This window comes from Salarias fasciatus, chromosome 4, assembly GCF_902148845.1.
Source record: "Salarias fasciatus chromosome 4, fSalaFa1.1, whole genome shotgun sequence".
Taxonomy (NCBI): Eukaryota; Metazoa; Chordata; class Actinopteri; order Blenniiformes; family Blenniidae; genus Salarias; species Salarias fasciatus.
The window spans coordinates 12,916,484-12,940,639 of NC_043748.1; the positions used below are offsets into that span (position 1 = coordinate 12,916,484).

Here is a 24,156-nt window from a genome sequence, read left to right on the forward strand (position 1 = left end):
AAAATATTTTAGTATTTCTAGTTTATAAACTGCTGCATTGTACTTAATCTAATGAATTCTGTATGTATATACAGCTGACAATCAAGCTTGTAGTAGTATTTGAAAGGAAAATAATAAGTGAGGAAGTCAATAGATTGTGGATGTTGATGATTTTATCTCCTCTCAAGCTTTGATAAAATATGTAATTGCTGCTTTTGAGACTGTACAGCGGCGAACAACACAAAAGCTGCAGATTGATCCTTTCAGTAGCGATACAGACTTCTGCAAGTTCACAACCAAACAATACGAACAAAACTGAGTAGCTGCTTTTTTTACTGAATACAGTTTAAGATACTGGAACATTAACATTTTTTTTCCCTTGCAGGTCCTCCCAGCCGCATATCAGCAATGAAATAAACACTTTGACACACCTGCAACTTTGATTTTTGTCTTTTATTCAAACAAATACAATTTTCTACAAACAGTATCCCTTTATGCTCAACATTGGAAAACAAAGTGCAAAGAAGTAGTCAATTTTGAAGAAAAACGAAACACAAGCGTGCAGCTATTTGCTATCTCAGCAGGGCACTTGATGTTTAATTGGTCACAGAAACCTGCAGCAATGAACAGTCTGATGTACCTTAAATGGAAAAGTGTTTATAAAGGCAAAACTTAGTGGTTTACACCTCAGGCATTCCACTGGAACGGTTTAGGAAACTTCACATCTGAATCTGAAAGTCAGCACAGTGTTTGTCACGCTTAAAGGACCTTGAACTTTATCTTCAAGCCACAAATGATCAATAAAAGATCTTAAATGGAATGCAGTTTCTACAAAATGTATTGAAAAAAATAAAAACTAATGCACAAAAAACAAGTCACAATGGGGGGAAAAAAAGCTTATGAAAAAAATTGAATGTTAAAATGATCCCTTTTCTACATGCAGCTATTTAAAAACTGTAAAACGTCACTTAAAAATAAGAACTGCTGTAACGCTACAAACTGGAAACAACAGGAAGCCTCCCATTGTGTTCCTCAGATGGATTCCCAGATAACACAAACCCACACTGGTCTGGACACCAGTCAGTCAGCAGGACTCCCTTAATTTACTTATTTTTCAGTGCAGTTCAACACAAAAGTCTGTAAACGCTGATCTGGTGGCTTGATGTCACGAAACGGTGTTTCCCGGCGAAAACCCGCCACGTCCATCTTCTTTAGTAGACGGCCGAGTAGTACGCATTGATGGCCTGGTTGTTTTTCTTGATGTGACTGTTGAGGATCGCGGTGCAGATCAGGGCAATAATCTGTCATGTGGACACAAACATACAGAGTGGAGGGGGGGGGAAGTAAAGAGCAGAGATGGGATAAAGAGATGCTGTGTGATCAAAGTGATTCCTCCGGATTGCCTCCCAGGATTAAAACAGCCAGAGAAAGGAGCTATCGTGAGAGACTACACTTCCTACCAGTCACATCTACAAAAAGCTATGGTGAAGATTAAACACTCGTGAGTATGAGTCCAACCTGTGAATGGATTTCCTATACTACTTTAATTTTTTTTTAAAGTTAGTAATAAAGGAGGAAAAATCGGATTGGAAATTATTAACCAAGATTAAAGGTTCATATACAGTATTCATGGAAATGCGCTAAAACATATGAGGAATTTCTTGCACGATTTAATATTTGAATCGTGCCTTTGCTGTGCACTGAATGGCAGTGTTGAGTCTGTCCTGTGCCTGTATACGCTTGCTTTCAGCTTCAGTGGGTAAAACAGCTGCTGATTTAGACATCAGAACTGTTTTTCCAAAAGATTCACACAATAACTGCTAGGTTTTGCACATTGGAGAGGCTCAATACACCACCTAGTGGTACAAACTTGTAGTGCAAAATAAGAATAGCTGAGAAACGTGATGAAACTGAAGGTAAAACACACCAAAAGATTTCTGGTGTGAATATAACATTAGTGTTCAATTAGTCAAATTTATTTGCAGATAATTTCAAAAGCAGAAATTAGCAGCAGCTGGGAGTGAAGTGTTCTTTGTTTCATGGTGGGAATGCTCCTTTAGATTGTTCTATGCGGTGAGCCCGCTGCTGGAAGCAGATGTCATGCAGCGCGCTAAGCCTGAGCCGCGGGGATGCTAGCTGCTGGGAGGTTAGCCGCGGGGATGCTAGCTGCTGGGAGGTTAGCCACAGTGAGGGGAGTGAAGACGACGGGGTTGGGGTCGGGGTGGGAGGTGTACATGAAGTCATGCGGCGGTGGGTGAAAGCCTGTCGGGGAAGGCGCGGTCTGAGTCAGGATGATATACTGAGGAGCAGAGGCGGCTTGGCGGATCTTGTTAGAGAGAGTGACGCTGCAAATCAGCGCTACGATCTGTGAGAAGCAATGATTGGAAGAGTAAGAGAAGACAGATGTTGCAGAGAGAGGAAGGGAGGGAGTATTGTTCAGGAGGACAACAGAGGGTAGCAGGCTGATTAGAACATGGTCAATCACTGGAGCACATGACAAAACTTAAACAACGAAGCGGTTTCTTCTCCACACAATTTAATCCGTGTTCACTTTCATGACTGGAATCATTGGCATGAAAATTACAGTGAATGAATTGCGGGGCAGAAACTGAAATGACGAGCTGTGATGGTGCAGGATCTTTGATTTGGTGTGGTGGAGCACTCTGGGAGAGAAAGCTACACCGGGCTGTTCAATGACTGCACATCCAAAGAAGGGACGTCTACACACACCCTGAACACACCACAGAGACATTGTTTGGATCTTTATTTAAGGCTATTTTATTTTTGCTTGCACCAGAATGACTCACGTGCCCTCTGACCCCTCAGTTCTGGACTCTGTTAGGTGCAGTGAAACGCAGGACCCATGCCTTCGGTGAGGGATCGTTCGGGTTTTCATTCTAAAAGCCGCTCAGACGTCATTCTGAAACCTTCTTCAGCTTAGCTTTTAACAAGAATTTGTATGTTTGATTTTATTGCTGGTTTATTATCATGTTTAACACTGACCTAACCTGCTTTCATCTGCTGTGTCGGTTTATCTTCATTTAGTCTTTTTAAAGCCATTTTTAGTCTGCTTGATTCTTACCTGATGTTGATATTTGACCAATTCTCTCAATTGTGTATTTTGTTAGTCGTCCGTCATTCTCGTCATAATATCCTGATAGATATTGAGATATATTCACTGTCAAATTCAGTCAAATACAAACAAGGCACCATGTCTCAGGGAAAAGTTGAAGACCTACTTGAAATGTGTTCTAAACATAAATCCCACCAATCTTATCAATCAGATTTATCCATAACTAGAGGGACATCTTTTTTTTTTTTTTTTTTTTTCTAAACCTGTTTTCAGACTTTCTTGGGGGGAATTCACACTCTGGGTGAAGGCATTTTGGGATTTCAAAACAAATCATTCATAATGATGATTTTTCTTGTGTCGAAGTGAAGGAACGTACCAGAAGAGCTCCGGTTCCAAGGAAGATGCCCATCACCAGCGACGCTTTGCTGTCAAAGACGGTCAAGATGATCTTGGGGCAACTCTGAAAACAAAACGTCAGATTAAATACAACACAAGTACTTTCCTTCATTCAATGTTTTTTATTGATCTTAGCTAAAACAGAAAAGAAAGGTTTTTTTTTTTGGTTTTTTTTTTATGTGAGCACAGCTGAACAGGAGTAACCTGTTTCACAATGACTCTTTAAATAACTGAACTCCTCTTCCGCTCACTGACCCACTTTGTTTTTTCTTTTGTATTTCACACATACAGACTGCAGCTGTTTGCTCTCCATGCAGGGTTTCTGCTTCCCCTGTTAACATATGGCCAGCGCCATCATGAAGGTAGAGAAACGGCTAAATGGTTTGACTCCAACTTACGTCCATCACAATGCTCTTGAAGAAGTTGTCGGATTTGGGGCAGGTTTTTTTGGCGATCTCTATGATGGGGACTCCCGTTATTCCACAGCAGTCAAGCTGCGGGTCAGGCAGGAGAGGACAGAGATCGAAAGAGGTGAAAGGTTGTTTTTTTTTTTCCTTCTTCTTCTTCCAATTTCAAAATTGTGCGATAAGCTCACCACAAACAACCACCACGACTATAAAACTGTACAAGCGTCAGCACAGACTTTTACTTTACCATCTTGTGGATGAATGTCAGAGTGACCGCCAAGGCCGGGTCTCCACTGGTGGCATACAGCGTGTACAAGCTCGTGTAGAACTCTCCCATCCGAAATCCCACCTTGGAAAGAGAGAAAAGAAAAAAAAAAAAAACAATACGAATTAGTGAATAGATTTGTTTATTGGTCGATGTTGCTGAATTTCCATGAGGGTCTTACCTCTTCACGCTTGGTAAAAGCAAGAAATCCCACCACGCCTTCAGCGATAGCCAGAAAGGTCAGAAGTACCGAGAACTGAGAGAAAAAGAAGTGATCAGAGACGTCAAGCTGCTCCTTACTCACAGGAAGAAGACAAATAAGATCATTACACTCTCATATTGGAAAATAAAAGGAATCAGTGAACGCTATAATATATAGTATATTATTATTATAATATTTAAGCTCCATCATGTAACGGTTTAAAACAAATTGCTCAGTAAAGGAGTCTAATGATCACATCAGTTTCACTGTGAGGTCTGGCATAAGGCCAAAGCAGACCTGAAAGGGAGTTCTCCCAGAGCGTTTCTGAAAAATTCATTTTCAAAAAGTTTCATTTTCTGTGATTCCGAGCGGCGCTGTCGTATAAACACTCATTCAAAAAGCAGTGAAAGTTTTCTGTCATTCGTCATGAAAGGATCTTATTCAATCCCCAGTTCCTCTTTTGCGTCTGTGAAAACCATCCCCGGAGTGAACCACAGCTTCCTCAGCGTCTCACACTTTCGGATTGGAAAAAAAGAAAAGTTTCGGCATGTGACAATAAATTATCTATAAAATGCTCAAGGAACGTGAAGCAGATGTCAGGTTCCAAAAAAATACTTTGAGCTTGTGCATTCCACAGAGGACACAAACTCGACCAAACGTTTGGTTTGGATACAGGATGTGTCAGGAGACATGTCGGACTATTTACATAAAGCAAAAAAACATTAAATTCTGATATAAAGCCGCTTCAAAGAAACACACACACTGCAATAGAAACGTGTGTGTAGCAGTGGCGCACACGTTGAATATTAACAGGCTCCTGTTCAAGGTTATTTAATTTTCTGAAGGCTGTTCATTAGTCTGAAGGATTGAAAATGAAATGTGTGTGTGTGTGTGTGTGTGTGTGTGTGTGTGTGTGTGTGTGTGTGTGTGTGTGTGTGTGTGTGTGTGTGTGTGCATCGCAGCTGTTACTGTCACTGCGGGGACCATTTCTGTTTGTAGCTCGAGGATCGCTGCTCTTCTGGGGACGTGAAATCACTTCCCATGGCTCCAGCCATTTAATTTTAAAGCCAAGTCATGCATCAAGTTAAAAACTAGGCCTGTGTTAGTAACAGAAAAAAAATGAAACAAGAAATAATCACGCTCAACGTAAAGAAGATGCTAAAGGAAATGAAAGTAGGTCCTGTTTTCCTGCACTTTGAAGGCATGGAAATATGACAGTGTGTGTTTGAAGATGCAGATTGTTTTTTCAGTGTAACAAATTGAAATCTTTTTTTTTTTCTTATGAGTTTAAACTCGTAAGGAGGCACTCTGTATACTACTTGAAAATTAAAAAAAAAAAAGCATTTCAAGAGTCTTCTTGAGGGATATTCCAACACGTTCTATATTCTGAAGTTATTTAAATTGAGTGAAATTAGAGTTAAATGCCATGAAGTAGACGACCTGTCAAAGTCACAGCAATATGAGAAATACATGAAAATCTCTAAACGACCGTAAATTACTGGAATGTTGAGTTTCTTTTGAGATAAAATGATGAAATATTTGCGCTACTGAACATGAGTCCCGAGTTGAATCTGGAAGTGGCCTGATGTGGTGGCTCGCCCGCCGAGGGGTCAAGCCAAGCGTTGCCCGACCGGATCCCGCCGCGCTCCACTTTACGCTCAATCTGGAGCTGCTGCCAAACATCACAGGGCTGATTCATTAACCTCCGTCACCTTGTCTGGGTTCACATTAATCACCGCCGCGCATCTCCAGTCTTACAGGTGTCCTAATAAATCTCCGGCTTGTCTGACATTTCCCGAGCACGTTGGCGAGGAGGCGTCGCGAGCTCGGCGGTGACCCTTCATTAAGAGAGGCCTCGTCTGTATGATAATGTCAAGACTCGGTTCAACACGGACACGCTGTTCCCACATCCTGTTCCCATTCCGCCAATAATTAACTGAGCCTGAGTTTGTTTTTTTTGCAATCAAAACTGCTGCAAATTGCAAATTCAATTTGATACTCCGAAGTAAAACTGCATGGTCTAATTTCCCGGAGGGAAGGAATTAATCCAAAGAAAAACAAACGTGTCTGTAAAAAGAGGTGATTGTGTCCCCTCACCACAGACAGAGCACATCTCTTCTCACTGCAGACGCCGTAGTCTCCAACCGTCACCACGACGAGCATCACCAAACCCAGAGCGATCATCACAGTCACTCCTGCAAACAACAAAAGAAGTCAACCTGAGGAAGCGAGTGACGCTGTCGTAACACGCACGCTGCGGGTGAAACACTCACCTATGACGAATGCGCTTGAGTTGACAGATTCTATGTCAAAGATCCCTCTGGTGTTTTCACTGAATCTCAGCCATAGACCGAGGCCCAGAAAGGCGAATCCCACCAGCTGCAGGAAAACACCACAACAGATGGCAACAACAACACAGTTTCAATAGAAACATTACTGAAAGCCAGTATGGCCCGTGGAGCGAAACAGGATGGCTGAAGGTCAACCAAGCAAATTCTTTTGTCGAATTATTAAGTTTTTATCCTTTTTCTGCCAATGAATTTAACTTTCCTGCTGCTTTGCACAGAATAATACAGTACTTTGTTGTTTTGCGACTTTCTACTACACTCACAACACAGCAGCATCGCTTCCAATCAGTCCACAAAATGTTAAAGTGCTGCTTTTCTGAATAATTTAAGAAAAAAAATCCTCATTTAATGGTTGAAATATTGTTAAACTTCTGCTATTAAGCGGCTACTGAAAAACTGAAATCTATTTTTCAAGCAACAGATCCTACAGCAGAAGAGATGTTCAGAATGATTTTAATTCCATTTGTGCCATTACTTTATTATGCCTAAAATAAAATGACTTTGCCAGACATGTTGAGTAATTTCTGAGGAAATCTCTGACGTTAACTATCTTTTAGTTATAAAAATACTACCTTGTGATGTGTGCATCATAACTGAATCCACCCCGACAGAGGAAGGGTACTTTAAATTTATTTAGATTCAAGGCATTTTTAGACAACTGTAAACTTTCTTGTAAATCAAAATGTGGTCACAATGTACGAATCTGTTTTGGTTTTCTGCATGTCATGCAACTGGCATCTGAAGTGTGCAGAGTGTGACATTTAGGTTCCACTGCAGACTTCCTGTTATGTATTGCGGTTTGGTGGATATTGATATTGATCACATTCTACTCATCTCCTGCACATTACTGGACTGTAACAGCTGGTGGTTTGATGCTGTTGGGGAACAAATGCTCGGAAATTTAGGACAGCTGAGTAAACAAAGACAACAAATTAACACAAACTGCCTGAAAACGCTAGAATGGAAAGAGCGTCGTCAGGGAGAAAACAGTCATCCTTTAAGGGGAGGGTTTATAGACTGAGACTGTTCTGCAGAAACGAAACCATGTGCGCTGTTAACACTCAGCATTAGAAAAACACCACAAAGAGGCACAAATACGAGTCTTTCTCGCTGTTATTCGGTGTCAGAAACTCACCGCGAAGATGATATTGAAAAATATGAGGATATATTTGCAGACGACGCCACATCCATCCACAGCCATGATGAACAGAGAAGGGAGAGTATGATCTGGACGGAAACAGAAAAACAACACCGCATCATCATGAAATAATCATATTATTCGCAGTGGGGTTAACATGCACATGCACACATTTGAATTTCTATTTTTACATGAAAAATAATATCCAGATTAATTACACGTGATGCGATTTTTTTTTGTTTTGTTTGTGTACACTTTTACAACGGTAAACGTTGTAACAATGTGTTTCCTTAATATAAGAACAATAGATCAAATAGTGAAAAGATCTTTAAAAGAGATGATTACCTGAATGTCTCGCGCAGACTGCCTCTTCGCGTGGAAACAAACACACCCAAACTTGCGGTTATGCGGCGTTTGTTTTCAACCACGAAGAGGCGGGAAGCCCCGCCCCGTTTGGCAACGCTCCTTCCTCTCATTGGCTCAAAGCTTTGACTGACGTCCGCGTCCACCTATAGGACGGGAGAACGCGCTGGTGAGTCATCGGAAGCTGAAGGTAAAACGCCCATTCCAAGGAAAACGTGGAGGGAAAGAAACTTAAGGAAATGAAAACGAGTTTGAAAGAAAAAAAACCCCCGAGAGTTTGAAAAAAATACTGCAAAGAGACGGAAGAGGGAAGAAAAAAACCGCACACAAAGGACAATGGAAGAGACACTTTTATTCTAACTAATAATAATGGAAACAGGATTATTTCAAAACCTGAAGGAAAAAATGATTCTGAATAAATGAGATTCCTTATAGCAAGTCATCTATCTTGAAATTTAGATCTCTCAAGAGAAGGGATTCTCCTCGTTGACTTACTCCATTGTGTCTCACAGAACTGTTAGTGATGGGAATTGTGGTTTCTCTCTGCAGAGCCGCCTCCTCCTCTGTCCAAGTGATTCTTCATATTTATCTGTTACTTGTATTATTTTATTTATATAGTTGACCAACTGTGGCAAGAAAGGCTTTGTAGTGAACTAACACATCACTAGTCCCATAATATTCCACCAGAAATCATTGGAGTTTCCTAGAGTTTCTAAAGGAGAGTGGGATGCAGCACTTTCAGTTGTCAAACAAGCTCCACCTTTATTGAACCAGGGAAGAGTGAGTTTCCATTTTAAGATCAACAGTTTTTTTTTTTTTGATAAGTCATGGTTCAGGTTCAGGAAGTGGTGGCCTGATGGTTAGAGAGGGAACAAAACGCTTTGCATGTGCGAGTCGCCAGTCCATCACGTTGCCTCACACAACAACTACACATAATCACATTCACCAGTTGAGTCACTATTTAACCTCATATGTGTGGTTTTCACCTGTGGGAGGAAGCCAGAAAACCCAGAAGAAACCCATGCACACATGGGGAGAATGTGCAAACACAAAACACACAGAAAGGGCCCAGCACCATGCAGCTCAAATTCTGTTTTTATATTTGACAAAACAAAAATTTGGCACGAAAAAAAGAAAAACATTCTTTTTCTTCTCATCTTAGACCATTTTATCGTTAAGCTGCTGTAGGTTTAGACTGCTGGGAGACTTTCTCCTCTTTATTGCACTGAGCTTTCTTTTCCTTTGTGAAATGTGATCATTTATTACATGTTAGTAACTTTCTGTCTGTGCTCCCTTCTCCACCCCCTGTCTGAACCTTTCTGCGAGACAGAGGAAGTTTATCTGAGCCTCCTGCCTCCATCAAGTTCACTTCGATTGGATCAGATCGCTGTCTGATGTCAAGTTGCAAGCCTATTCTGTTACTTTTTCTTCCCATCACATCCTTTTATCTTGTAGTATTTCATCACACAATCCGTACAGCAGAAAACCCATCACCTTTGGGTCTAGTTCTTTTCAAGAGAACTTTTCCTCTTGACTCATGATAGTGTGAATGGGCATTTATGCATTCATTCTCTACGCTACTGCTCTAAAACATGCAAATAACTTTACAAAACACAAATAATATGAAAGATGCAGAACCAAAGCTTGTATTCAAACTCTACCTGCGGAATTCTGCAAATCTGCTCTCTATATTCTACAGAAAACTTTTAATAATACCTGCAAACCAGAATAACAGCAATTTTAATTTCCAAAGAAAAGCATTTCAAGGGTAAACTGCCAACCTTAGCAAAGCCTTCCTTTTTCAAAGATAGCCTGGAGGGAAGCCCCCTCAACCCACCGAATGCATGACTTTATTTTCAAACACAATCAGAACCTGCTGACAGAATACATGTTCCGCTGAACTAAATCAACTAGATCAAACTGGATAGCTGTGTGAACATAGAAATAACCCTGAGGACAGTTGTCTGATTACCATTACCAATCTAAAACTAAGAAAATCTTTGCTTTTGCACAGACTCTGTACAATACAGTGTCACCAGAAGAAGACCGTCTTTATCCTGGCAGGAGACAGAGCTGCAATTTATAAGCTACCTGAACTGCATCAAGGCATCAAATACATGCTTACGGCCAGCTAAAAGGCAGGAAAAGAGTGTGGTTGTCCAAGATACTGAAAACATAACTGCAAAAAAAAGTCACTACTTAATTGAAGAACTAGCTTCTGCGACTCTTTCTTGATAAGGCCCGTATTTATACTGCATCTTCATTGTTTTAGTGGTGCTGTGATGGATTGGCTGAGCTGTCAGCTCCGTGGGGATCAGTCTAAAGATTGATTCACTCATTAAGTTCAGCTCACACAGTACATCGGTTATTCAGAGGAAGAGGTTCAATCATCTAATGTCTTATGCGGGGGTGTCAAACATGAGGCCCGCGGGCCAAAGCTGGCTCCGATCCGGCCTGCCCTTCCTAAGAGTAGCACACAGCAAACCAGCATTATCCCCAAAGCCATGTTGTCAGGGTGAATTTTTAAAAACATGCATAATGCAACAACAATAGAGGTTTTTTGGACATTTCACTGTATTTTACACCACAATATATCATTAAAATTGGCTTTATGTTGACATTGTAGTAATTTTGGGTCATAACTGTTTGGTTTTTGACCTTTTCATCGAGATAGATAGATAGTGTGATTGATAGATTTTCCAATAACCTCTTCATAAGCTGTGAAGTCTGCGGCTGCGTTAAGAGAGTAATGGCTTCTCCCGGCTCAGTCGGTGAAACAGGCGGCGGGGTGGAGTGATGTGACCCCACAGCCGTCCATCATTGCAGGTTCAGTGGGTGGCAGAGGAACAGGTAGCAGAGGAGAGAAAGGGGCTTGATAAAGTGACTCACGGCAACGGAGGGGGGGGAAAAAAAACACTCACGCCGACACACACGGGGAACGACACACTGTCTCCCGCACGTATGTACACACTAATGTGTGCACGGTCGCACACTTTTACACCCAGGCAGTTGGCCAAAATTGACGGCAATCATCTTGTCTGAGGCAGCCAGGTGAAGTGAGGAATCAGTGTGGGTTTAATGGCGTAGGTGTGTGTCTCTGACTGTGTGTCTATTTGTGGGTTTTGCTGAGATTTTTTTGACCTTTTCCTTACCAATGTAGACTCCACTAGCAGTCCTCATGAAGTATGAAACACCATTTCACATGTCTTTATGAGTAAGATTAGATATTACTTGTAAATGGCTAAGGTGCTGGACATGATTTGGGTTAATAACTTGATACTGGTAATGATAGGCAATCATTAAGCATTGTAATCATGGAAAACAATCAAGCGACACAGAAAAGCTAAAAATGTTACATAAAAGCCTAAAAGTTGGGTGATGACAGCAATCAAAGCAATAAAATAATGCATATGACATGAAAATCATGCACTCCTCAGAGGTTTATTAAGGAAAACTGCTTCAAAATATGACTCAACAGAAAGTATATACCCAGAATGTCCCAGTTTTGAGACTTTCTCCTCCTGTAGCTTCACCTGGTGTTACTTCAGGGTGACCAGCTGAGCTCCTTACAATATTATCATTCACGCAGAAGGAACACAAAGTCACAGAGTATATGAGATGTGCCAAAGAGCAATGCCATTCATGGTAATGGCTTAAAGAAAAAAGGATGAAGCCAATGTCAAGCACTTCGTAAAGTATGAATATATCATTTAGCACCAATAATAAGCTTTTTGCACCGGTTCGATTTGGCGGACACCTCCTGTTGATGACTGCGTGGCGTGAATTAAACCATTGCCAACTTTTGCGATGAGTGAATGACAACGATGACCTGTCTGTAGTAACATTTTAAAGCTGTGGGAAACATGATCAGATGACCTTTCTCACCTGGTCATGAAAACGCTGATTTGAAAAGCAACTGGAAATTGGTGCAATGTCACAATAAGGATGGCTGGCTGGATGAGCACATTTCCAGGGTGAAATATATGACAATTGGAGAACAACATTAAATGTAAGCACTTCCCGGGGAACTACGCGTCTTTTCATTGTCAGTGTGTCTCTGAGAAAACGAGGAAAGCTGAGGAAGCTCAGCGAAGCCGGGGGGCTGAAGGGAAGATGCACAAAGTCATTTCTGCAGTTTGAAAATGATCCAGAGACCGAGACGCTACGCCGTGCTCCGAGAGGGGATTCTCCGCTTCAAAACCATCTCCTGCTGCTGTGCTGCTTTTCTAATCCATGCAGGTGGAATAATGAGAAAATGCAAGCTTTGTCAATCCTCTATGGATTCCTTCACCTTGCACTTACGATTAGATCCCAGATGGTGGCGCTGTGTATCCATTCATTTGAAATAGGCCCTCCTGATCAGCGTTCAGAGCGTGGCTGTGACAAACTACCACACAAAGCTACAACGAAGCTCAAAATTCTGCTGGAATGGAATGAAGCATATGTATCAGAGCTCCATGGGGTTTCAGACGGACCAACAAGACATCGGGAAAAGTCCTTACTGCTTTTCAATCTCCTTTCAAATGCTTTTATTTTTGTGTCCCAGTGAGAGTGAGCATGTCGAGTGATGTTTGGCATCACTGTAATATTAGACAGAAATCTGGGTAGATTCCAAGGAAAACAGGTTGAGAGCCTCTTCTTTCACTTAATTAAATTGAACTATTTACTTCTATACTGCATCAGCTGTGCAGAAATGATATATGAGCTTTGAGAAAACAGCTTTGAACCCCTTCCAGTAACTGTGATTCATCAAATGTCTTTACTATCATGATATAACCATCATCCAGACTCTGACAGTCACACCCAGGGTTTTTTTTATTTTCCATTTTTTGTGAGTCTTTTTTTCATATATATTTATCTGGACATCAGGTGTCTGTGTCCAGATGGAAGCAGGTGGAACTGCTGGTGCGGTGGGATTATTGTGTTTGCACGGTTTAGGGAATAAGCAACCTCTGCTTTCTTTTAATGAGAAACTGCAAACCACATCTTCATTTTACCTTCCATGCCATCTTGAGAGAAAGATGTTTCTTGAAGTTATTTTTGCCTTCAGGTGCCACTAGGCGACGCAAAAACCTCAAAAACCTGCTGTAGATCAGTCTTTGGAGAAAAAAAATAAAAACAGGCTGCAGGGGCCAGCTTGGGGCTCTTTTGATTTATATTTCATTAGTGGTTTATTTCATCACCTCAAAGTTTGGACTGTTTTTGGGGCTCTGATTTGAGTTGCGATCAATAATACAGGTGTAGATTATGAATGCGTACATACAGATGCAAAGCAAGTTGTGTAAATCAGAGATTCACATGTTCTCATGTTATGCACATGCATCAAGAGGAAAATGTGCTCATTGTTTAAGATTGCTGAAAAATAAAATAAAAAAATGCAAAAACAATGTTACTATCTTAGCGTTAATGTGGCCAGAAATTGTAATAAGTGGAGAAGGAGGTGGAGGAGGAGGAGGGAGCAGCAGAAGGAGGAGGAGGAGGAGGAGGTGGTGGTGGTGGTTGTTACACCAACCGGGACTCAGACCAGAGGAAATCGTGCTCGTCGGTAGCCAAGACCCGCACGCCAAGACTCATCCACGGCGAGGAGCGGAGCAGAAAGCACCGGGGAGCGCCGGGGAGGAAGCACCGGAGAAGTTTGTTCCAAAGCGGCGGGGAGGAGACGCGGAGCTCCGTGCGGCTCCTGGAGGAGTAGAATTACGCGCAGCTCATTCCCAACATTTTCTATTCCTGGCAGCGAGTGTTGCTCTCCGAGCCACATTTATAACGAGAGCTAGCGGAATGTAATGCTAGCAGCTAGCCGCGGTTAGCCAGCTAATTAGCTCGTCTGGACGTGTGGTCTTTATTAAAATAGGTCAGTTTGGCGTCTTTTCACTTTTTTTCAAAAAAGGAGGAAATTTTTTAAAAAGGCCTCCACTTTACTTAAATTCGTGTAATATCCTGACACGGTCAGAATGGTGAGTCTGGCATAGCTAACGCTAAGTTAAGACAATAAACTGATGAGAATCTGCTCCGTTTTATCTCCATTGTGAACATCGAGCGGAAAGAAGGAAACAAAACACTTTGACTGGAGACTCTCCGCCGTCCAATGTTAATGTCGACCGACGTTGCATCTATAATGCTTCCCGTTAGTCGGGGGATAATGGACCGGGAAAGGGACATTGATACGGCAGCCGGACCCCATGCGAACGCGGCCGGGGGTCCAGCGGTGGTCCGGGGGATGAAGCGTGGAGACCCGGAGCCCGACGCTCAGACAGCGGCTGCCCTCACCGACCTGGCCGGGGCGGAGTGCAAGAGACCGCGGATAGACGGGACCGGGGCTGTCGTTGGAGACATCGGACAGGTATGGAGTCTCACTGCGTGTGTTTCTGTGTGGAAATTTTGAAAAGCTAAAATTTTCTCTCATCCACTAAATTTAAAAAAAAAAAAAAAAAAAAAAGGTCCTGATGAGGGTATTTTGACAGGCCCTCTTCTCTTCATCAACTCCTTCATATTTGCAGCAAACAAAATCAAACGGACTGAAAATGTGTGACTGGAATGGAAACGCGTGTGTTTGGTTTGTGTTGGTGAAATACTGTAGCTGCTCAGTGAGGGAGCATGACCAAGGCAGACAAAGGTAATATGATACAGGCTCCATTGCTATGACAGACAGCACCACAACAAAGATCAGAGCCATTCATCAGCCTGCCTCACAGAAAGTAAACCCGGCCTTTGCCACATGTGGCAAGCCGGAGTGCATTTCTTTAGAAAAACAAAAGGAAATTCACATGGGCGAAAATTCGTCAGACCTTTTCCAGTGAGTCACCACAAATCCCAATGAGCAGAGCATGTGCTGTTGATGTCCCTGTGCCCCCCTTCTGGATTGTCGCTAGGTGTTAAAAGAGAGAGGCAGACAGGGATTGGGGGAGGGGTCACCACCGTGAAAGACAAAGAACAGAGCCTTTTTGCTGGAGGCTTGAAGGAGCAAAGGGGGGCCCTCCTTAACACGGGGTCTTCCCCGCTATCATGACTCGACTGCTGAGGCAGCGCCGCATCAGCAGCCGTTCCTCCCTCTCCGGACTCATTTGAGCAAGTTACAGTAACGTGGAGTACTCGCCGATGCCCGGGGTGCTCCTCGCTCACTACTTCTCCCCTGATCTGTTGCTATTTTCCTCTCTCTCCCTTTCCCTCTCCCTGACTAAAATACACACACACACACACACACACACACACACACACACACACACACACACACACACACACACACACTAGTCTTACACCTACACATATGCTTTAAAGCACCCTTAATTCGATCTCAGAAGGGACAATTTTCGCTGATGTCTGCGGTTTTAGCTCGAGGAAACGCCATCAACTGTAGTCGAAGGGCAGGCCGGCATGATTTGAGGTCATCTGCAGGTAATTGAATCCTGTGGAAATGGGTAAAATACTTTAATTGGCAGCACGGCTGACCTGCTGCAAAGACAAATAGGTCCAGCGCTATCCCGTTGGAAGTCTGGCGAGCCTCAGAGCGGACGGACGGTGGTGGTTGGGAAATGTTACAGCCCGCCGGCGAAAGATGATGTGACAATAAGCAGCGTGGCGTGGCGAGGAAATTCTCTGCCCATCAGTTGTATTGATTGCTGGGAACTGTGCAAGGGAGGGCCATGCAAATAGAGTGCACTGTAGCAGAGAGAGATCGGATGAGTAGATAGATGGATTGAAGGGGAAAGTGAGTGGATTAAAGGGTGGGAGGCATGGAGGTGCAGGACAAAGAAAAGGAAAGAGTGGGGCATAAACAGAGGAGATGCAGGGGAGAAGCTGCAGCTCGGCTCGATGTGAGAGCAGCTGATAGATGTATGAGGAAATGAAGGATGGAGGCAAGGAGAGAGAGGACAGCAAGAAAATCAGAGCCATTAGCGTGCATCCATCAGGGATCATGATAAAGCACGAGAGGGAGGTGATGGATGGCAGGAGTGACATGATCAGCTGGGGTAAGAGATAAGCTGGAGGATGGGGCCTGAATGAAGATGAGCCGTTCAATAACACTTTATGCAAAGGATGCGAGTAAAAGGAAAATGACATTGAGTGGATGTACCAGCGGTTCAGTCATGGTAGTCGAGCTGCAGAGCTGACCGTGTGCTCGGGATGGCGAAGAGGAGTTCAGTGGGTGCTCCGATAACTAAATGCACCCAGCAATTACTATAGGACTCCAGCTGAGAGCTCCAGTGAGGAGACTGCTGACCTTCCAGGCAGACTGTAAATCAGGACTGTAATAATAAATGAGAGTGCAGCCTCCTCTCTTTTGTTGCTCCTGTCCCCTCCTCCCCATCCCTTCCTTCCCTGCTCCCCTCTCGCTGTCCTCTGATTTGTCCTCCGCCCGCCTCCCCCAGGCATATTTCCAGATTGCTAATTGACTCCTGGTTCGCAGGCTTTCAGTGTGCCAGTGAGACAAACCCTCCCCCCCTCCATTCTTTTATTGCCATCCCATCTCCCCTCTCTGCCATCTTTGATTTTCTCTTTATTTCTTGAATCATCTGCCGTCACTCAAAACTATGTCATATTTCTTTCTCGGGCCCACGTGACTTGTTTTTCACTCCCGTTCGCCCCTCCTCCCTCTTCTCGCTTCGTTTTTCATCCCCCACTCATACGGTTAGTATTATTGACGCGTCCTCCTGGAGGCATTGCTGCGGACCGCTCGCATGTAGCAGGAGTACAGTTTCTGAACTCTCTCCGTCTGCGTTTCGGAGAGCCGATTTATCCTATCGCTGGCAGTAAAGAGGCTTTGTGTCGCGCTAACGAGATCAAAGCTCATTTAGGAGAGGGCATTAACCAGACTGATAGCTTTAATGGGCCAAAGCTGAGGGGAGGGGGGCAGGAGGTTAACAGATCACCGGCTTAGCTTCTTACCAATAGTAAACAGTTTGCGCTTTCTAAAGTTCACTGCAAGCTGGATTTATTACAACGAGTTTGTCTTTGTGAAACTTTGGTCAGCCCGGGCCCCCGGTGAGACTTTCAGTTTGTCATATTGGTTGCTAATGATAATGTATACGCCAGCAGGGAGTGGCTGGCTGTGATAATAAGTCTTTCCAAGCCTTTAAGATAGTTTTGTTGTTAAGTTAGGACTTGTAATGCAGAAAGCACAATGCAAAGGCCTTGTAATTCGTAGTCTGCACAACCTAGCAATGTTATTACTCGTTATTACACGTTATTACATTACTAACTTTTACATTCCAGTTTAAAAAAAAAGATTTTCCTCCTTCACATGGGAGAATTTCATCAGTTATCCCAAATGTGTTACTTTGGGCGCAAGAGCTCACAAACACGCCATGATGCATTCAAATCAAATGAAAAGCAAGAAACATCAAAAAGGACTGCATTTCCTCTTGAGAAATACATGAAAAGATGTAACTTAATAGACAAGAAAGTATATTTAGAAAAATAAAAGCACTGGAAAATAAAAATGAAAACCAGGCGACTTTAATCTGAAAATAACAGATGACAGTGCAGTTTTTTTTTGTTGAATTGGCTGAAAATTGGCTCCAAAGCCATTTATTTAATGCAATAATCTCAAGAAAAGGTCACAAGATCCTGGAGGGGATGCATTCTTATTCTGATATGACAGCATTTCTTCTTTAGCGCAATTGCAGCTCTAACTTGGGAATTTCCCTCGTGATTAGTACACTTCTATCGTCTCCTTCTTGTATTTGATGTCAGTAAACTCATCTAAACAGAGATACTCTCATCCTTTACTGCAGTAAAAAGATTCTCTAATACAGATTTTTTTAACTCAAGTGCAGGTTCTCAAGTGTGTTCCAAAGTTATGTTTTAACTATTAAAGATATTTTTTCTTGGCTTTCAAACATTATTGATGTAACTTGATCATTTTTAGTAGTTTTGTAGTTGAGAGTCACTGGATTCTCAATCCGTCTTGGTCGTCTGTCCACACAAATGTCTGTGTACTCGCCATTGTTGATGTTTACGGTGTGTTGTTCTCTGGGTGCCCGTGTGTAGATTTCATTACAGAAACAAACAGCAGCAACCACTAGAGGCCCCTTCATGAAAACTCAGTGAAAATGGACATAGTTTACTAAAGGTTTCTGTTCACTTGAAATATTGTCCTGTAAATGGGGTCCTAAAGAAGTACTTGATTACGTCTTGCAATTATTGTGAAGCAGATACAGAAATTTGCTGCACAAGTGCTTAAATAGCAGTTGTCTTAGAAATGTAGCTTTCTTAGTTCTATGTTTTTCCAGCATTTTTGCAAAAATGAACATGCAAATTTCATGCTTTGTTCTCATTGACGCAGTGCGTGTAGTTTAAAATTAAAGCAGCCTTATGAAGCCGAGTTTGTTGCACCTGTGTTCAGCATTTATTTGTGTGATCCTGAGAGTGTTCAATAGCGGCCCGAGTCTGTCACCTCTCCTTGTTGCGGGGCAGCTGTGGCTCAGGCTGTGTTCAGTGTGCACTGACGTGTGTTGATACGCTTCTTTTGAAAGTTGCACTCGGCCCTACCTGGTCTCACGTTTGGCTCTCCTGCTGTTTAATGATTGCTGCTAAACTTTGAACCGCCGAGTTGCCCGTGACTTTTGAACCGGCAATGATAAGCAAGAAGAATTCCCCAGACAGCGTTACCTAACTCTCCTTCTCCCTCCCTCCCTCCCTCTGCTTTTCCTATCGCTCCCTCTGTTTAATCCAATTCACTGTGCTTTATTGGCACAAGTGCAAAAGAGATATTGCCAATGCATAAAGGAGTAATTAGATTAAAGGGAAGGAAAAAAGGAAACACACCATTCATAAAAAGTACCAGACCAGCATTGAGATTGCTCCCTCACATGGCTCCTATAAAGGACAGTGGTTCAGCTTCTTAACATGGCACTTGCATGTTAACTCTCCCTTTATGGTCATCATGTCATGGCTGCACCCCCCCACCCCCACCCCCACCCCCCTTGAGCTCGACATGCCACCTCCCCAAGGCTGCCCCCAAACTGTCACATGTGCTCCCGTCTCCTCCCACACACACACAGCCAAATGTCAATTGAGTGTTTCCCTTACATGGGGTCGGCTGTGATGCACTCCCACGGTGTTGTCGGAGCTGTCTCTGTGTCTAGAATAATGATTGAATCCTCGTCGCGAGTCCCCACTTTTAGGATCCGCCACGTCTTCCGCTGAACATCCTGTACCGTCCGCTCTGGGAAGGCATTGTGACGTAACTTATATTTGATGCTCATTTAGCATACAGTTTGGATTTGTGAGAAACACATTAGTTTCAGCTTGTAACACTGTGTCGAGTAAAAGTTTTAATAAGTTGAGCAGATGAAACTGTCACTATTAAAGGCTATGATGAATTTGCATCACATCATTTGTTTTGGCTCCCGATGAAAAATGTTTATTTCAGATTATACAACAGAGGCTGTTAATCACGCACCCTGTTTTCGACAGTGATATTAGAGTTAAGTACAAGTACTGAACAGTATAATTGATGCCTATCTGTGAACCTCTAAAATTGCATGTGTAATGTTTCATAGCTCTTCTTTTTTTCCCTCGTTACAAAAAAAAGCAGGAGTAGAGAAATACATGAAAATAATATATGAAAAATCTGCAGTTTTTTGACAGAAAGAAGGAAGATGACGGAGAGATCCCGATGGGAGGGTTAGCCTAACCAGGCTGGAAAATATTGACATGTCAATGAACCTTACACAACGCGCACGGCCCGCTCCACAGTTGGCAATGGCCAATATGTTTAGCGGTGGTTACGCTGCTGTGCCGGCCAGCCTGGCCAACTCATGCACTGTCAGCAGAAGTTTGTTTTTTCTTGTATAAGTTTAGCCACTGTGGGAACATACAAAGTGTTTGAACAGGCAGTCCTTTCTGCGTGTGTTCTTTGAATTGTGTGGTCCTGTTCAGAGTCTGCACGTTTTCTTTTTGCACACATGGGTGGTTTTCTTGAAGACTTGAAAGACATGTTGGTTTGTTTGATTGATGGCTCTAAATTTTCCGTACTCGTGAGGGTATTGTTGTCTTTAGCTATGGATTGGCGGGCTGTTTTAGGTTTCTTTTAGCCAGTGTTGTCTGGATGGGCCTAAGCCTCCTGCTGTGTCTAGATGGATGGAAGTTGAAGGAAATCCAATGTGGAGCTTTGTCCTAACTCTCAGGGTAAGCCGTCTACCCCAAGAGCTGGTGTTTTTGTCACTAACCTGTAGTTTTGAACAGGTGTCAGACGCGCAACCAGTCATTTAACAGTCTTTGTGGAAGAGTCTATCATTTAGTCTAGGGTTTTACCATTACCACTTAGTTTAGTGATAACCAGAATGGAGAACTTCCTGGAGATTCATTACTGTGTTGATGACTTAAGACGAGCTGATAAGTTTAAAGAGAAAACACTCAAAATTGGACAGTGTATTCAAGGTAAATGTGTTCCGATCATAGTGTCTGGGTAAACTATATCGAATTGAACGCGTGTAGCAGCAGCTGCTGTTCCTTGCATGCCAATGTCCGACAGTTGAATGTGGTTGTGCATTGCTCCAATGGAGAGATTACGTGCTGTTTTTTTTGTTTTGTTTTTGTTTTTGTTTTTTTTTTTGTCTGACACTGCTCACAAGCCACCTTATTTTCATATTTGGGAGGAGATAATTACTTGAGCACTCCAACCAGAAAAGAGATTGATTGCCACTGTAGCTCAGACTGGTGTCGGGCCTGTGCACAGCAGCGAATGAGCCTTGGACATGAATAAAACTCTGCTTGGCCGAAGTGACGTGCACTGGTGGTGTTTAGTCGTTTAGCCTTCCTCATGGGCGTCCCTAAACCACGTGGATAGCGTCAGTGTTGGCTGACAGAAATATCTTCCCAGTGCATTCTCTTATTTACTATTCCGTGAAGGCAGGGAGACAGTAGCCCCGGTTAATCAGACCGCTAATTGCACATTAATTCAGCGCACAGTGCTGCATTGTCAGTAACATTTAGAAAACAATGCGGCCTCATCAGAGGTGAGCGTCTGCGTCCTCGGGTCGCTGTTTGCAGACATGTGGAGGGGACCTGCTCGTGGCCAACATGTCACTACCTGCTTAATTCCTAACTAGAGGTTGTCTGTTGTTCGTGGCGGTGCACACAGTCATTGTTAAATCCACATAATACATCCCCTCCAGCCTCCTGTTTTGGGACTGCTTGATCATATGAAAGTGCATTATTCAGTTTATAACTCGGGGCGTCTGACAGACTCTTTCTCTTTTCAAAGAAATGCAGACATGTGGTTGCAGTTCAGCTCGGCTATGAATGAAACTTGCAGCTCCACCTGTCCTCTCAGTCCTCTTCGTCCTCTTGTCCTGTCCCATCGACTTCCTGCAATACATTCATCATTTTCAGCCTCATCGTTTTGCACTTTTTGGAGCATCGCACATCAATCACATGCATCACCCCCTCGTCCTCCGCCCTCCACATGGCCTCCTCTGCTGACTCTTTCTCCTTCACTTTAAAAAGTACATGTTGTCAGTATCTGATCGTCTCAGAGAGCGTATCCTTGAACTTTTTTTTGCTTTGATTGTGTTTCATTGACTCGATGGAGCAGAGCGGTTACTGACGAAATTTAGACGACGGAGGATCATTTGGAGATGCAACTTGACAAACTGTTGAAATCTTTGAAGAAGGCACAGATGTGCTACTGATGAAATAAAGTAAAATGTGACTTGCTTCTCAAATATTAAATTAGGGCTCTTATAAAAAAAAAGCGATTTCTTTTGATTTGCCATTTTTCATTGGTTATTCAGATTTGTGTTTTTTAAAGTATGCTGAGGCACACCAGTTCATTCAACTTGATACGATTATTTAAAAACACATTTGGTAGAGAAACTCACGCTGTGAACGTAATGATGCAAAACTTGGTCACGAGACGACGTGGCAATTTTTTCCCCCTGATTGTTGTGAGGAGCTCTGCTTCTATTTGTAGGTATGAAATATCAACATCACAGCAACTACTGCAAAAATATGCCAGAGGGGAGAAGGTTTTGTTCTTTGCAGGGATGATTGGTGGTAGCAGGTGGGACATTTCTGAGATTTACTGATATAAGACCAGAAAGCCAGCATTTGGCACCGTCCCCCTCCACCAGGCTGGTCTGTTTGGGTACCCCTGGTTGCCTGCAGCAGCCCGCTTAATTACCCTCCTTCCTCCCCCTCGTCCCCCTCTCTACCCCCCTTTCACCATCTGTTGACCTCATGTCATGTTGCCTTCCTCCACCACCACTGCTGCTCCTTTTTCTTCCCCTGCTCCCAAACCCGATTGCTCCACCAACTTCTTTCCTTCTCCTTAAAATAGCAAGTTGGAGAGAGAGGAAAAAAAAAAATAAACACGAGTGACGCCCTTTAGTTTTTGCCCTCCGTGGAGCGAGAGAGAGAGAATGTGTTTATGTGAGTGTGACTGGTTTTCTGTGCTTTTGCTGATCCCTGCCAGCGCACTCTGAAGCCCTCGCAGTCGGCCAGCCGGCGCCTTCAAAGGCTCCTCCTCGCTCGCAAACTATATGGCATTAACTTAATGGAAACTTACAAAAGTGCGGCACGAAAGCCCAGCGTCAAACCCGGGCCCGCTCAAAGTCATTCGATTTCCAAAAGTGCAGCAGGCACAGATGTGAGTGCTTTTTGTCCGCTTTCCAAGACGTGCAGGCGTGCAATATTGCTTAAAAGCAACTGGGAATGGGAGTGTGTGTGCATGTGTCTGCTTTTGTGTGGGTGTAAGTAAACGAGGCTCTAAAAACTAGGTATCAAGTTCAGACCCCCCCCCCCCCCCCCCTCCACCGACCCGATCCCTTCCCCCAGGCCTTAAGAAAATATAAATCACATGGCATTCCTCGCTTATGACTCATTGTCTCCGTTTTGCAAATGTTTAGCTGTTTTTTTTTTTTTTTATTTCTCTCCACTTTCTTGGCTTCACTCGTCTTATTACCCACATTCCTCCCCCTCCTGTGTGTGTGTGTGTGTGTGTGTGTGTGTGTGTGTGTGTGTGTGTGTGTGTGTGTCTGCCCTGATTTTCATCCCGTCGTTTTCAGTCTTTTCTTTTTCCTCTGTCCACTCTCGACTCCCCACATCTCCCTCCCTCCTCCCTCTCTCGCAGACAGATTGAATCCAGATGTTGCAAAACTCTCAGCTCTCTCCCTCCTTCTGTTCCCGCTACGTAAACTCCTCCTCCTCCTCTCTTTTTCCCTCCTGCACTCTTTTCAGTACAGAACCAACAGTGACTCCACGATTTGATGGCTCGGGATAATTTTGGTTTAGATTTCACTGGCATGCCACTTCAACTCCCAGTTTTTTGTTGCCAGCGTAGTGCCTCCACCCTCAGCTCCACTGCTAATGTGATGAAAAACAGAATTTTAGGTATTTTGTGGCAGTACAAGCTAAATGACAACCACTGAAACAAAGAAAAAAACAACTTGGCTCCAGGTTTTGGTGCTCTGAAACCACAATGTCAGTTAGTCCTGCTTGAAATTCACCACAGTGTTGGTAACTCCCAACCTACATCTCTTTTCATTCCGAATAGTTTTCTCATTCCCGTCGACACCGCCTCAGGCTTGAGTAGACTTGTGATTCGGGTCCTAACAGCCGACTTTTACCTCATTTTATCTGCGCTGCGTTGAGCACCGGCAGATTTCCACACGAAGTCGGTGTGCCGCTCAATATAGGCCTGTCCATTCTCTCCCCGCAACCGCGGCGCACCAAGGAGAACGATCCCCCTGGGGACGAGGCACGAGGGGGAAATCGGTTCCAGATGAAACAGGAAATGGAGAGAGGAGACAAAGAAAGGGCTGTTTCAGACAGGAGGGGAAAGAGCGGACGGGCCCAGGGTCTGGAAACGCAACCAAAGTCAAAGTTTTTGCCTCGTACATCAAAAGAGGAAAGGTTTCTCATTCCTGTTCTCTACATCTGCTTCGTCTTTTTTCATAACGCTCTTGCTCCCCTGAAGCCCACTCTGTCTAGACTCCTCGTTCATCCATGCATCATCATCACATCTGTGCCTGCCTGTCTTCAG

General features: G+C 43.4%; 2 protein-coding genes across 6 annotated transcripts in view; one reads left to right on the forward strand and one right to left on the reverse strand.

Annotated features, from left to right (window-relative positions):
* Positions 1-413: 413 nt before the first annotated feature.
* Positions 414-8,295, reverse strand: cd9r (CD9 molecule related). 3 transcript variants are annotated; one of them, XM_030089754.1, is made up of 10 exons: positions 8,154-8,294; positions 7,806-7,897; positions 6,596-6,701; positions 6,420-6,517; positions 4,302-4,376; positions 4,103-4,204; positions 3,847-3,942; positions 3,429-3,512; positions 3,062-3,133; positions 414-1,280 (listed from the first exon to the last, which is right to left on the reverse strand). In XM_030089754.1, the coding sequence occupies exons 2-9, from the start codon at positions 7,869-7,871 to the stop codon at positions 3,104-3,106; spliced, it is 657 nt and encodes a 218-aa protein (XP_029945614.1). In that variant the 5' UTR covers positions 7,872-7,897; positions 8,154-8,294; the 3' UTR covers positions 414-1,280; positions 3,062-3,103. The 3 variants fall into 3 exon arrangements, with proteins under 3 accessions (XP_029945614.1, XP_029945612.1, XP_029945613.1); XM_030089752.1 differs by lacking the exon at positions 3,062-3,133 and having other exon boundaries at positions 414-2,344; positions 8,154-8,295; XM_030089753.1 differs by lacking the exon at positions 3,062-3,133 and having other exon boundaries at positions 8,154-8,291.
* A 5,379-nt stretch (positions 8,296-13,674) lies between these two features.
* LOC115387146 (RNA binding protein fox-1 homolog 2-like) overlaps positions 13,675-24,156 on the forward strand; it is a 50,394-nt gene continuing 39,912 nt past the window's right edge. For all 3 annotated transcript variants that reach the window (XR_003931344.1, XM_030089744.1, XM_030089745.1), the window contains exon 1: positions 13,675-14,511. Coding sequence is in view for 2 of the 3 variants with exons in the window: in XM_030089744.1 (XP_029945604.1) it covers positions 14,257-14,511 (255 nt within the window). In the remaining variant the exon portion in view is untranslated. The remainder of the gene's footprint in view (positions 14,512-24,156) is intronic.

What these genes read in the sequence shown, in the direction of transcription:
- cd9r (XM_030089752.1), bottom strand. Translation starts at nt 7,871, where the DNA reads ATGGCTGTGGATGGATGTGGCGTCGTCTGCAAATATATCCTCATATTT. An exon ending in CTCAAGCGCATTCGTCATAG is followed by an intron (nt 6,518 to 6,595) that starts GTGAGTGTTTCA and finishes TGTTGTTTGCAG; the next exon opens with GAGTGACTGTGATGATCGCT. An exon ending in TCAAGAGCATTGTGATGGAC is followed by an intron (nt 3,513 to 3,846) that starts GTAAGTTGGAGT and finishes TTTTGTTTTCAG; the next exon opens with AGTTGCCCCAAGATCATCTT.